The following is a 14,021-nucleotide window of genomic DNA, read 5'->3' on the forward strand; positions in this document are numbered from 1 at the left end:
TCCATTGAAAGGATCAAATGCTATAAAGATTAGTAGACAGATGCTGGCGTTGATAGGACCATTGAGGAGGCTAAACCGGTATCTATTTCGATGGTTACTGAAGTGATTAGTTTATCATTAGGAGACCAGCATCCTTTCTCGCTCGATGAGCCGATTTTGCTTTGAAGAGTTGGTTTAACGCACACGTTGATGTTTCATCTCTAATATAAAATGATTCAGATAAGTGATCAGATATAGTGTGCACACGATGATGATGATGATGATGATGATGATTGATCATTATGATGACGTATTTCAGACCTATGGACAAATTAAAAAAAATAAGCATGAAGTCACAGAACTAAAATACAATTTTTATTTATTTCTTGCAGAAGTACAAAAAAATCTGACTGATCGCAATAGTTAAACGATGTACATGTTGAAGTGTTACACATACAGAGCTCGTAGTTTCGATCTACAAAGACAATATTAATCAGTGATAAAAGCAGATTGATTAATATACAGTACAGTCTTGTTTATTAAAATCAACCGTAGATTGTTAGCTTTTATCTGAAAAAGAAGGGAAGAAGACAGACAATACTTCATCCACTGCGTGACCTTTGACCAATGAAGTCACTAGAAAACTTTACGGTGAGAAAGGTAAGTTATGGAGTAATAGTAAACTGTAGATGATAATAAAAAGGTCAAAAACAGTAAGTAGTGCATAACAATGATGAAGAAGTGTATGTCGAATAAAAGGCACGAAACTCACGACACGTAACTTGTAGCGAAGGGACATCACTCTTAAAATACACTAATGTTTCTCTATATTTGTTAATTACAGCACTGTATCTGTCACTAGTATTTGTTTTAAACTAGTAAATATTGATAGTTTTGTTATTAATAGGGGGGATAAAGCCCTCATGATTTATAATATTAAAAATCAGTCCATTATAAATATTTTGGAATCTGTTGTGTCCAGCACAGCCGCTAGAATCTTGTTGATTTGTTGTTCAGCTGAATAAACAAATAGGCAGAAGGATTCATGGTATTTCAGATAGTGTTTTGTGTAGATATCCAGTAGCAACTAGACTTTAACAACAGCAAATGTTGCCATCAGAAAACTCACGACAGCCAAAGAGAACAGTTGTTGTAACCCTGAAAAAAAATTCAATATCAATCAACTACTTATTAAACTGCTAATGAGCTTACATCACCTTGTTCAACTTTGTAATATGTAAAATGAACAACAGTTATCGTTTCGTTTTTAACGGGCATTATTATTGAAGCAATTAAAGATTACAGTGAGTAAAATACTGTATTATCACACACAAATTATTTTAATACAAACAATGTAATTCAGGGTTTGCCACATGAGAGAAAAACTCGTATATTAAAAAAAATTATTATAAAATATTCAAACTAGCTAAAAAAAATAGTTATCAATCTGAACTAAAGAATCTACACATTTCATATTCATTTGTACAAGTAAAAAAGAGAACACAACGATGCCCAAATAATCTGATGAAACGAGAATATACCGGAGACAAATAGAGATAATAAAGTAAAGTAAAAGAAATAAAGGTCAGATGCAAATTGTGCGAAAGTTTTAATTAGGCTGCTTACCACTTGTGGGTATTCTGCTTGATGAATCTGAAAAATTAGGCACTTTAAAACAGTTCATGTTGAGTTCATTTATTTAGACACGATTTTTAAAAAAGTTATTACAGACTCTAAGAATCTATGATTATTACAATAAACAAATAAACTAAAATATCAAGCAATAAAGATGAGAGGCGAATTGTGAAAAATGTTTTGCTCACCACTGGCGAATAATAAGCTTCCACCTGGTGCACGAGTACCTGAAAAATTACATTCTTTGTACTGACTCAGAAACAGTTCATGTTGAGCTCATTTGTTTTCACAATTTTTTTTAAAAGTTTTTACGGACAATAATTGTATGAACCGACATACATTGCTGCATCCACAACAGCAATAGCAGGTTAGTTATCTATCAGACATGACAATACATACACGAAGTGACATCTTCGTTTGTCAGGAAACACTTAAACAAGGAAACAGATACAATGTGAAACATTTATTGAGCCGTATATCCCATTGTTTACTGGTAAATCAAGGGGACACTGAAGAAATAAATACCTCTACAGGCCTTGGCAGCTCTGGTTTTCAAAGACGCTACATTAGTATTGACTGGGACATTGCAACTGTCTTTCATCTGGTCCATACAGCCCAGTGCTTTCTTGAGAATCCTACACGAGAAATGTTTTTATTTTAATTAGACAATAACGGATATTATTAATTAGTGAAAATTAACCCTATTTTTCCTTTTGTAAAGTTCTATACACAAGGACATGCCTGAGACCTTATCACTTTGGTTTGCTTTTGGCTTCCATGCACAGTCTGTCCGTCTCCGAATCCCCTTCCTCTGTTTCAAATTTTGCTTGAGTTTAGGTTTTTATCGTCTTGTCTTATCATTATTCCATGCTTTTATAGTCTTTGATATTTAATTGTTATCATCTTTTCTGACTTTTCTGCTTTCAAGTAATTCATGTTCCTATATCAAATACTTGCTGTGTGCAGTAATTATTTACAATGTGTACAAAAACAGCAAAGATGGCAGGTTTTTTTTTTTTTCAAAACGACAATTATTGCCAAAACTATTTTAGTTTAAAAGAAGAAGCAAAATATTCTACCTGCAAATAGTTTCTTTGACACGAGGACTCAAAGATGCTTCAAGAGCAGACTGTGGCTGTTGTTTGATACCCGAGAAGCATTGAGAGGACTTCGGACACGATGAGCGAAACGTAGCGACTTGAAATTCATTAAAAACGACAAAATTTTTATTATCAGCTTGCAAAAAAAGGTGTTAATAACATTCCAATATTTTAATATTTTAAAGTCTAAATTTGTAAGAGAAATCTCAGAATGACACAGCAAATAAAGGACCAGATGATAGAAACAAGATAACAGGGAGGAATTTTAAGAGTATCATCAGCGTCTTTATCTAACATATAATGTGATGTTTTTTCCCTTTCATTATCTCTAATTTTGAAATTATCTTGGAAAACAGTATTCATTATTCATTGGGTGCCAATGTTGCTCATCATAAGCTGCATAGTCGAGAACCAAGAAAGCTTGGAGACATAAATAACTACAGGTTTTTGACAAGCTTTGTAGTTTCAATGTTAATTTTGTAATGAACCATTAATGTATTGTAATATGTCAAGCACTGTGACAAAATGAATTCAAACTATTTTTCTCATAACACTACGGGTATGAGATGTGACCTGACCTGTGCAACCTACATCCGTCACCGTAGAAACCAGCTTTGCTTGCTGAAGTGATGCCACGTCCTCGCAGTCTTCTATCTCCCCCATGCATTGTGTGAAATTTTGCTGATTATTGCTGGTAACACAGGCGACAGTTCATACAGTGAGAAGCTGACCACATGAAACAGTGTTTCTAACTTCTGAAGAAAAGCCTTGATAAAATACAGTCAGCTAAGTTTCTAAGTGATGTTGATGTTTTGGTGACTCTTAAGAAGAACGACGACGATGTAAATGAAAGAATGCATACCATACTTTGGTGACATTGTTGAAATCGGAGTCTAAACTTGTCTCACATAAGCAATAGATAATCCTCGTTCTGCAGAGCAGTTCTGAAAATTAAATAATGTTAAGAGAGAGAGAAGGTGGATGAAACAGAGAGAGCTTTGTGCTCCGTCATCATAAGATGGACAAAGACAATCTTGGCAAGGGATAGGCTTTGTTTCTTCGTTTAAAAATAACCTGTAAGTGTGTGATATATTTATATATGGATTATGGAACATTAGTCCCCAGTGTCGTAATCACATCATAAGAAAGAAAAATAGTTTGCACTCCACTAAAAATTAAAGACATTGGAGAACCAAAGACCTGAGTTTTTGTTACAGATATCATGTTATTAAAGTGGTGTAGTAAAAAAATAAACCGGCAAGAAAAATTATTTAAATAAACTACGATCTCTATATAGCATGGGTTATTGCTGCATATCTTTAAAATATTCAATAATATGTTTATTATGTTTACACAAAGAAAGCATGCATCATTACCTCTGGTGCAGTAGAATTGGTAGACTTGTTGAAAAAGGGCTACCTGACCTCTGACTTCTTCATCTGTGAAACAGTCGGCCATGGTGTTTCTTACACAGGCCCAGAAGCTTGTGTATGAACTGTTGACATAGTAAACCTACAGGACACGTGTCTACCTCGTGCGACATGAAGCGTGCATTATATGACCTTTGACCTTAGCCTGAGCGAGAGAAAGTTGGTGGGAAGAAGAGGTAAATGACAGTGAGTCGGGAGAATGCAGAGAGAAGTGGTAAATTACTGCAATTAAATCAACAACAGAAAAAAAAGAATACAAATGAGTAATACAGACATCAAATAATTGATGAGACCTGTAGTTATATATATAGAGAGAGAATCTTAAAGATATACTGAGAAGCAATGTGAACACTAACCGAGAGAGAGGAAAAACTAAAGAAAAAAACTCACGTGCAAAAGTTTACAAGAGAATTATTGTTGCACCATTTTTTATCAGATTTGGATGGACTGATGATGTAATTTCCTTTGCCAACCCACAGAAACGCGGTACACGTGTCTAAGAGGGCTGTGCAGCTTTCTCCTGAAGCTAAATGAGGTCTCATGTTATGATACAGTATGATAATATCATCCAGAGATTGATTTTAAAGTAAAACATTACAAACAATTTTTTTTTATAGAAAATCTGAGACACTAAGTACAAATGTGACTGTAGTATATCCGCCTCAGACAGCTCAAGATATAGTACGACATAAGGAATAAATAACTTGCATCAACGATCTGCTATCAAACACTTTTCTCTCTCTTGTCATGACGGTGAGGATAACTAGTGATCTGAGTCTTTACACATATTTCACAATATTCAGCAAAATACACTGTTCACAAGGCCTTTCCATTACAAGACTCTTTCAAGAAGGGACACCATGCAGAAAATGAAGTCCTTTATCTTTCTGAACCCTACCCTGAAAAACCTTTTATGTTACGGAAAAGACAACTAGAGAAATAACTTTATCTGGTAGAGACGGTCCTCCCAGAACAGCAGCAGACAGAACCAGATGGAGGTACCTTGATGTCACCAACGTGCACAGAGATGACTGGTAGACTGATTTTAACCAGAAGAATATTTAACTACTCTGTGTCATCTAACAATGTAACGTGTAGTCATCTAACACTCACACACGTGTTTTAAGTCGTAGTTGTGGAGCACGAAGTACAGTCAGACAATCATTGTGAACAAATAAAACTTTACCTTTCTGTCCAAAGAATAGAAGTACTGTTAGCACAAACCTGCTCTTCTCCATGTTGGATTAGGGAGTAAATAAACAATTGAAGAACTATCTGAAGGAAGATAAGAAAAGCGGCGTGTTTGATACCTATCGTGACGTAGCACGTGACGTAAAATACTGCGTAAATAAACAAGAGAAACCATTAGGGCTGTTTGCTGTTGCAGCACTTTGGCGAGTCGTAGGACCATTTGCTTGAAATTTCTGCCCTTATCTCTTTGGAGCAACTAAACTTCGAAGCTTTTAAGTCTGGCATTAATTAAGAAATGTCTTGCATGTATACCAAAGCATTTTGTTTTCTTCTTCCACATCTTAGTTTGTCCATGATTCCATCTCTTTCCTTAACCTTGAACCCACTAGTTGCTCCAGCCACATACACGTGGACCTTATCCTAAAAAGCTTTCATTATGGAAAACCTCATTGATTCCATTTTATCGTAGCTTTCTTTTTTTTTGGTCACAACCACCACCATTCTCTAGGACCATGTGTGATCATTAGGTTTAAATGACATTTACAATAACTCATTATCGGAGAAATTATTTCGTCGCTTCTTGTTTCTACACCGTCATCTTTCAACGAGAAGTTATAGTTTAGCAGGTTCGATTATTCTGGATTAATTCATCGGAGTGAAGTGTTGTAGATTGTTTCCTCCGTTGTGTCTCCCTGTCCACGGATGCTCGGCTGGATGATCTCGACACCTGAATGGCTGACTTAGCAATCTGGATTGTTTCTTTGTGATACACTTTGTAATTAAAACAAGATTTCTTCAATGTTAATGTCGTGAGTGCACATATTTCATCTAGAGAGTTATTGTTCCGAGTTGTGTGGGGTGTTGTGGGGTGTGTATCGTTGAGTTCAATGTCTTTGGGCGTGTATCCCTTAGCCGGCCACCATTCTACAGGATTGTTTATCTCATTAGGTCTACATAACAAAACAGAAGCAAAACAAAATATTTTAGTACGTTAAACTGATCAGCCGTTTGGAATAGATGACGAAAATGGCGTGTTACAGATTGTTTCTCTTGTTGTGAGCGCCATGTAGAAACGATCAGGTTCAGAAGGGTAAGGTCAAAAAGCAGGAAATGAGGTCACTGAACAACTTGGGTCAAGAAGCAGAGGATGTCAACAGGACTTGTGGTCCAGTGATAAGGTCTGTCTACACGGAAAAGGACATAGGGAAATCTGTCAGCAGCACAAGGTTTCACCTGGTAACTTTCACACAGAGACCTTCTCCCCTTCCCACAGAGAATTGATGGAAGGTTCGAGATTTCAGGTATTGAGGGACGATGCTTTAATAAGATTCGGAGCAGGGAAACAAAGGCGTAGAAGCACAAGATGTACAGTACTAACCCTTTACAACTATTGTCTCAATGAATACAGATTTCTTTTTATTACCCGTTACAGGTTAATGACTGCGCGATTGTCTGTATGTACATGCATATGTGTGTATGTGTTTTTTTTTAAATTGAGACATGCTTATGATTGATAGAGAATATGTAAGGTGTGAGTGGTACACACGTGGAGAGATCGAGAGGAAAGGCGGACATTGTAGCATCCCTCACTAGCTTCCTGATGTAGCCAGTCATCTCTAGTTGACACACTTCCGTCACTGGGCATGTCCAGCCTCGCTGTGTACCTTCTGTACTTGTTTACAACACTTCGTGATACACATGCCCTACTTAAACATTGTTAGTGAATCACAGTGCTAACCTCTGACTTGTCGCATAGTCCACTCACTCTACTTCACGGTTGCAAAAGAAACAGTCTCCTGACAAAAGTGTTTTCTGTTTAGTGTTTATTAAATAGTTTATTATAAGGTTCAATCCTATGGTATACAGTAATAGTTACAAGTTTTATTATAGAATACATATTATTCACATGTATCTATTTTAACTAGTGAATATTGACATAGTTTGTTATCAGTAACACATTTAATATTAATTTCAATACGGGGGTATAATAAGAAAAAGAATGTTTATGATGGTTTAAGCAACTTTAATAAAAAATAATTAGTCCATTTAAGAAATATTCGAAATATGTTGAAATATTTCCTGACCATCGCAGTTGCTAGAAGCTTGATTTTTTAAAAATTTATCTGGTCTTTTTTATTGGCTGAATGAGCAAACATGGAAGCTGATCCACTCGATTATTAGTCATATACGTGTTTTGTGCAGAAATTTCGTCTCAGACTTTCAGGAGAGCAGCGGCTGACACCAGAAAACTCAACACACCGGAAGAAGACAGGCGTTCAAATCCTGAAATAAATTGCTTTTTTAAAAAAGAATTGACTAAGTTGCTGATAAACAATATGAAGTTTGCTCAGTCTTAGAAATTTCTATAATAACTAAAATAGAATTACAATCATCATCATTGACCTTTACAGGTCATTACAATTACAACAAACATCATAAGACAGACTGTATTAAACAGCATATTTTAATTGCAAACCAAAATGTTCTCATTAATTTATTGTAATATTAAAATTCAAGGTCTTCCACCTCAGGAAAAGTAAATTTAAATCGACATTACAAAAAGATTCAAACTGGTCTGAATAAAGGTAGAAATTTCATGAACATAACTTTGAAATTCATCTGCGACAGAAAACATGCTAACTTTTTCTGGAAAAATAAACATCTTAGGCTGAAATATAAAAAGTCTATATGTATATTACGCAAAAGTTTAATTAAGTTGTTTACCGCTCTTGGATATTCCACTTTCGTTTGATACATGAGTATCTGCAAAGGTATATAGTCTCTTCATTTACAGAGAGATAAAGGCAGTCGTTAAAGAGCTAAATAATTACACAGATAAAATGTCAGGGTTACACTATTAGAATCTATGTTTTTTAAATAAAAATACGGACCCACACATGCATATGTTGAAAACAGATATAAATAGAAACTTGTATTAACGAGATCCCTCATCATTCACACATTAATAAGAGAGAGGAAGCCTGCACATTTATGTATATTCAAATGTTTCGAGATATATGCATATAAAGATATGTCAAGAAGTTCTACAGCAAATAGTCTGTTCGACAATCATTACTTTTCCGACATCATCAATACGTGGACGATGAGTTAGAACTACCTTTGCAGGTGTTGCCAACGCTGATTTTCATCGACGCTACCATTTCCTTTTCCTTCATCGTCACATTGCAGACGTCTGCCAGCTGGTCCACACAGTCTACTGCATGTGTGAGAATCCTGCCCGAATTTTTTTTTATTAAAATATAACTATTATTACTAATTAGTAAGCAGTAGCAAATTTCTTGCGTTAAACACTTGCTTGAAACAGTGAATTCTCATATCTGAGTGATTGTCTAATTTTTCACATCAACACACTGTTATTCAGTGTTTTATTACACGATGCTTGTTAATTGAAATAAAAAAGTCTGTGAGTTCCAACCTCGCTCTCTCGCTAACTGTCGGAGAATCACCTGTGAAATCCTTATGTTTAGTGAGCGTAGCTCAGTGTCAAGAGATCACTCAAGTCTTTTTTAAGACATTAATAACAAATTTATCAATCATCTATTTAATCATACTGCTTTTTTCCATTCCACTCTGTCGTCTTCACTTTTTCCTAAAAGTCGGTTCTACTTTACTATTAAAATTATCACAATGAAAGAATTTTAAATTAGCAGCATATCGCTTAAAGAGTTTCGTTAAGCGAGTTTAACCTGCGGATACAAAAAATCATGAGTGTATATAAACAACGCGCACGCATACAAACAAACAAACAAATAAGCAAACAAACAAGCAAACAAACATTCACAAATTAGTTTTCGTACTTACGAGCACCATATGCCCGGATTTAACATGCCGGTGGTGACTTCCTTAGTGTGGGTGAGAAACACAGTCTCATTACTCCTCCAGTCACCCAGCGTGACCCCTGGCACTACTTCTGCTTTGTCCACACACCTTTGTATGTTTTCACAGGGTGAAGGATCCGTCATATACTCATCGAATTCTTTCAAAAAGATACCATTAATACAATTAATAATAGTAATATTAGAACTATGCTTTACTAGGAGTATAGCATGTATGTAATTGGTAATTTAGACGACAGCCAATTTCATGTCTGAGACTGGTTATTTCAATGAAAATTAAATACAGTTGAAACACCTCATTTGCTTATTAACCTTTCACAAAACTTTGAGGGTTGGTAGCACTTTGTCAAATAGCTCTTTCAGGTTGTTTAATACAAAATGAAATCCCTTTTTCTTTTCAGTGAAAATATACACGACTCCACCCAAAGGTGAGGAATGTTAAAGTTCAGCAAGACCTGACAGGCGAAAAGAGCACTGGTACTCGACTACATGAATGTCTCAAACAGGGGCTCGACATTTTACCTGAGCAGACTTCCTTGTAACTTGTCACAACTCTCTGCCACTTGTCACTGACACTGGCACTGCATGTCCTGGTATTGTTAGTCAGACACTGGAACCGTGGAATCAGATCTCTGCAGACATTATTACCATCCGATAGGTAATTTGTTTTATATAGGTATGTAAACAATACAACGCAGCTATCTTTATACACAAAAATGATTATGGTCATAATTAAACATATCTACACACATGGCTTTTGCAGATTAACGACTATATGAACGAAGACTTAATTGTGCGGGTTATTATTATTGGCTTTATAGTCTTTGATAATATAATGATTTCTCATCTTTTCTGGATATTGATTTCAATACTCTTATTTCAAATTCGTGTGTAGTAATTATTTTGTTATGTTTACATGGATAGCAAAGTTAGAAAGGGTTTTATTTTTAAAAGTGCTTTTATTATTATTACCAAACGCATTTTAGTTTGAAAAAGAAAGCAAAACATCCTACCTGCAAATATTTCCTGTGACATCAGAAGGGCCCAAAAGGGACTTTGTCTGTCCTTCACTCCCCATAAAGCATTGAAAGGCCTCCGGACACGCTGAGAAAAACAAAGCAGCTTAAAATTCATTGAAACCAACAAAAGTTTTTTACGAATTTGCAACTATTCCAGCATTTTATTATATTGAAGTCAAAGTTTGTTTAAAGGCCATCGTCTGTAAGAGAATGACAACAAATAAAGGACCAGATGCTAGAAACAAGATAATAGATAATAGTAAGGAATTTAACAGTGCAGTGTGCCTTCATGCTAACATATGAAATTATGATTATTTTCCCTGTATTGTCTTTTAAAAGGGATTTTGGATATACAATATGATTTGGTTATGCCACAGGTATCAATGTTTCACATCAGTAGCCGCATGTCGAGAGCGGAGAAGGTTTCGAGATGTAAATAACTACAGTCCGACAAACTTTACAGTTCGCATGCTAATTCTGTAATGAAGTCAGATAACCTATAATGTCATGTCAGGCACTGTCACAGAATAAATTCAAACTATTTTCCTGCTACTGTTTCCGGGAATGAGAATTGACCTGCTGACCTGTTTTGCAAATTGCTTCAATCATGGCTATAAATAGCGCAGCTTGCTGCCTTATTTCACCAGCATCGCAGTCTTTTAGCTTCCCGATGCATTGTGTGAAATGTTGGTAATTATTGCTGGTAACAGAAAACAGAATCAGGAATAATTTCAGCAAATAATACACATTTGACAGTAGAGTTCGATAACGTGTTCAATAGCAAGCGATAGTATCTAAAAAGTTTATTTTAAGAACAGAAACACTTTTTCTTAGCTTAACTATAAAAAGTGCTCATAATGCAAAGACAAAAGCATTTTGATGTAACTTTATATACTTTTTTGTCCAGTCAGCTAAGTTCCTGAGAATGATGCTGATGCTTTGGTGACTCCTAAAAAGAATGGCGACGATGTGAATGGAAGAATACGTACCACATTTTGGTGATATTGTTGACATCGGAGACTAAATCTGCATCACAGTAGCATTTTCCGATCCTATCTCCACAGATCGCTTCTGAAAATTAAATAAGATAGAGAGAGAGACAAGGATCATTAGAGATATATTTGTGCTCTATTATCATAAGATGGACAAGGACAGTCTTGGTTAGGGAGAGACTAGATACACACCAACAAATTTTCGCTTGGTTTGTCAGTTATTATTAAGCGAACGAGGCCCTGATATCTGGTGAGTGCATGCGGCGCATCGTTGTCCTGTTGACTAAGGGACGCTACTGCGTATTTAATACTCCGTAGTCGGAAACGGTTATCGCCCATCTCTACCGACAGGCATTACATTTTTAAGACCAGATGTCGACGTGCTTGTTATCGCACACACACACACACACAGATGTCGAGCTTTTGCGGAGCATCTTACTTGTCGTGGTCTGTCTTCCCATGTGTGTGCAGGACTTTGTACTATGTACACTATATATATAAGGAATTATCTCCGACTAGAAACCACGACTTCTCAGGCCATAACTCAGTTGCCAATTTTTCTCTCTGATTATGTTATTTTACACAGGAAGATCAACAGCACAGACATTAAGACTCCATAGATAGACTGAGAGTGTTCGCTCCCCACTAATCTTTAAAATCATTGGAGAACCAAACATCTGTGATTTTAATGTCTATATAATTCTAGTAAAGCGGCGTAGAAAAAACACGGTAAGAAATATAATTTAAATAAACTAAGATCTCTATTATGCATGGGTTATTGCTACATATGTTTAAAATATTTAGTACAATGATAATGTTTCCAATTCACTCTATTTGACTGTTTGGTTACAGTGAGTATTACCTTGTCTACAGTAGCCATTGTAGGCCCATTGAAGACTGTCTATCTCTCTCTGGATAGCTTGATCGTTGCGACAGTTGGCCATGGTGTTGTTCACACAGATCCAAAAGCTTTGGTACGAACTGTTGACATAGTCAGAGTAGGGGTTAATGCTGACAGAAGCTGTCAATGATTACAGTTAAATCAACACACTCACATTCTCTCTCTCTCTCACAAGTGTGCTTCTACTAGGTAGCATACAAGACAGACCAGGGTAGAAAATCACCCGATTGATGGTCACAGCTTTTGGTGCACTGGGTGTAACAAACTACATTTATTTCTAGCGATTGCCGATAACCTGCTGATACAAAGATTCGGTCATGTTATGCCAAGAGCAGAAACATTAGAAGTCGATGGACTGACTCTTGAATTTGAGAAAAAGTTTCACAGTGCAGTAGAGAAGTTTTATAGTGTTGTAGAGACAAAATTCTTTGCTTGAAACGGAATACAAGAAGTGTGAATATAAACACAGAGAGAGAGAGAGAGAGAGAGAGAGAGAGAGAGAGAGAGAGAGAGAGAGAGAGAGAGAGAAAGAAAGAAAGTGGGAAACAAAATAAAAGAAAAAAACTGACGTGCACAATTTTTCCCGGGAAGTAGCTGTAGTGCACGGGTTGATCTCCGATTCTTGTGAACTTGTGCTTTTTTCTTGGTCAGGCTCTATAGTCGCTTTGCATGCTTTAAAAAGAGTTGTGCAGTTTTGTCCTGTAACTAAACACGAAAAGTAAGATTTCAAATTGTTGTCAGATTATTCGGACATTAGTTTTAAAGTGAAGCATCAACAACATCTGAGACACTCAATTCAGACATGACTTTATTAAATCTGACTAAAACGGTGCAATGAAAGAATGTACAAATTCCTGCACCAGCAATCTGCAACCAAGCACTTTTCTTTTCTTATCATGAAAGCGAGGATAACTGTCTTCATGGTTTATTTAGTAGGAAAGTGCTTTAACCGTGAGTGGTTATTTCGCACTATAGAGAGGGGGAGGGGGATAGGAAGGAAATCGGAGTACTCGGAGAAAACTTTCAGACGCCTGTGAACAGGTCCCACATACAAAGAGTGTCCCGAGACGAGATCTGAACCCTGAGTCCATCACTGCAGTTGTGACAAGCGAGTGTGTAAATATTAAACTACCGGAATGCTCGAAAGGATAATTAACGATCTGAGTCAATACAAGTATGGCACAATTTACACCATGCACAAGTCTTTTCAATTATAACACTCTTTGAACAAATCACATCGTGCACAAGTCATTTCAAGTACAACATTCCTTCCACAAGCGACATCATGCACGAGATGAAATTCTCTACCTTTGTGAAAGAGAAGAAACACAAGTCCCACGAACACAAACCTAGTCACACCCATGTTAAACGTCTGAGAAAAATGATTAGCCAGACAACAGCCGTCTGCAGCACAGCGAACAGAAAGACAGAGAGAACCTTGTGCACACTTGTGCTCTGTGGGGCGTGTCGGTAAGGGGAGGCTACTGCGCTGCACAGCTGTGAGAGTTATCGTCACGGAGGCTGGCAGGGTGGACAGGGGAAGAGGAAGAGAGATGATGTCCGGCGGATACTAGGTCTGTCTATGCAATGGCGACAATGTTTACTAAATGAACCTACTTCCGGTGAGGAAGACTCATGTGAAATAAAGTCACGTGTAGGGTCTCAGCTCATTTTGAAATTAAAATAACTGTAATAATTACAACTGAATTGTCACAAATGCATGTTTGAACATCGTTGAAAAGTGTGTACTATGTGTACACATTTATTTGTAAATGTATTATTGAATAAAAGATTCTTAGCTGATAAAATAAACGTTTCCCAATGAAAAAAATAAAAATTAGACAAGAAATACACACTTCATATAAAGTAGTTTAGAAACCTACAGCAAAATATATACTTGGCAGCGATATAATTATT

At 36.3% G+C, this 14,021-nt stretch overlaps 2 protein-coding genes across 5 annotated transcripts; both read right to left on the reverse strand.

Annotated features, from left to right (window-relative positions):
* Positions 1 to 357: 357 nt before the first annotated feature.
* On the reverse strand, positions 358 to 5,460 carry LOC112559886. 4 transcript variants are annotated; one of them, XM_025231362.1, is made up of 10 exons: positions 5,331 to 5,460; positions 4,568 to 4,670; positions 4,091 to 4,209; positions 3,577 to 3,658; positions 3,293 to 3,405; positions 2,694 to 2,811; positions 2,140 to 2,249; positions 1,803 to 1,841; positions 1,606 to 1,647; positions 358 to 1,137 (listed from the first exon to the last, which is right to left on the reverse strand). In XM_025231362.1, the coding sequence occupies exons 1-10, from the start codon at positions 5,380 to 5,382 to the stop codon at positions 1,067 to 1,069; spliced, it is 849 nt and encodes a 282-aa protein (XP_025087147.1). In that variant the 5' UTR covers positions 5,383 to 5,460; the 3' UTR covers positions 358 to 1,066. The 4 variants fall into 4 exon arrangements, with proteins under 4 accessions (XP_025087147.1, XP_025087145.1, XP_025087146.1 ...); XM_025231360.1 differs by having other exon boundaries at positions 4,535 to 4,670; positions 5,331 to 5,454; XM_025231361.1 differs by having other exon boundaries at positions 1,606 to 1,632; positions 4,535 to 4,670; positions 5,331 to 5,449.
* A 1,680-nt stretch (positions 5,461 to 7,140) lies between these two features.
* LOC112560281 lies at positions 7,141 to 13,600 on the reverse strand. Its single transcript, XM_025232019.1, has 11 exons — positions 13,413 to 13,600; positions 12,674 to 12,809; positions 12,066 to 12,184; positions 11,201 to 11,282; positions 10,796 to 10,911; positions 10,206 to 10,296; positions 9,715 to 9,824; positions 9,158 to 9,332; positions 8,454 to 8,569; positions 8,060 to 8,098; positions 7,141 to 7,618 (listed from the first exon to the last, which is right to left on the reverse strand). Exons 1-11 carry the CDS (start codon positions 13,465 to 13,467, stop codon positions 7,548 to 7,550), a joined length of 1,110 nt encoding a protein of 369 aa, XP_025087804.1. The 5' UTR covers positions 13,468 to 13,600; the 3' UTR covers positions 7,141 to 7,547.
* Positions 13,601 to 14,021: the final 421 nt, after the last annotated feature.

The sequence above is a fragment of the Pomacea canaliculata genome, linkage group LG3 (genome assembly GCF_003073045.1).
Source record: "Pomacea canaliculata isolate SZHN2017 linkage group LG3, ASM307304v1, whole genome shotgun sequence".
Classification (NCBI taxonomy): domain Eukaryota; kingdom Metazoa; phylum Mollusca; class Gastropoda; order Architaenioglossa; family Ampullariidae; genus Pomacea; species Pomacea canaliculata.

Coding starts and splice junctions, on each gene's coding strand:
- LOC112559886 (XM_025231360.1), bottom strand. CDS start 5,382: ATGGAGAAGAGCAGGTTTGTGCTAACAGTACTTCTATTCTTTGGACAG. Junction 3,406..3,576: donor AACAATGTCACCAAAGTATG/GTATGCATTCTT, acceptor CTGTGTTACCAG/CAATAATCAGCAAAATTTCA. Junction 2,250..2,693: donor GTCAAAGAAACTATTTGCAG/GTAGAATATTTT, acceptor TTTCTCGTGTAG/GATTCTCAAGAAAGCACTGG.
- LOC112560281 (XM_025232019.1), bottom strand. CDS start 13,467: ATGGGTGTGACTAGGTTTGTGTTCGTGGGACTTGTGTTTCTTCTCTTT. Junction 10,912..11,200: donor AACAATATCACCAAAATGTG/GTACGTATTCTT, acceptor TTCTGTTACCAG/CAATAATTACCAACATTTCA. Junction 8,099..8,453: donor CGTTGGCAACACCTGCAAAG/GTAGTTCTAACT, acceptor ATACCTTTGCAG/ATACTCATGTATCAAACGAA.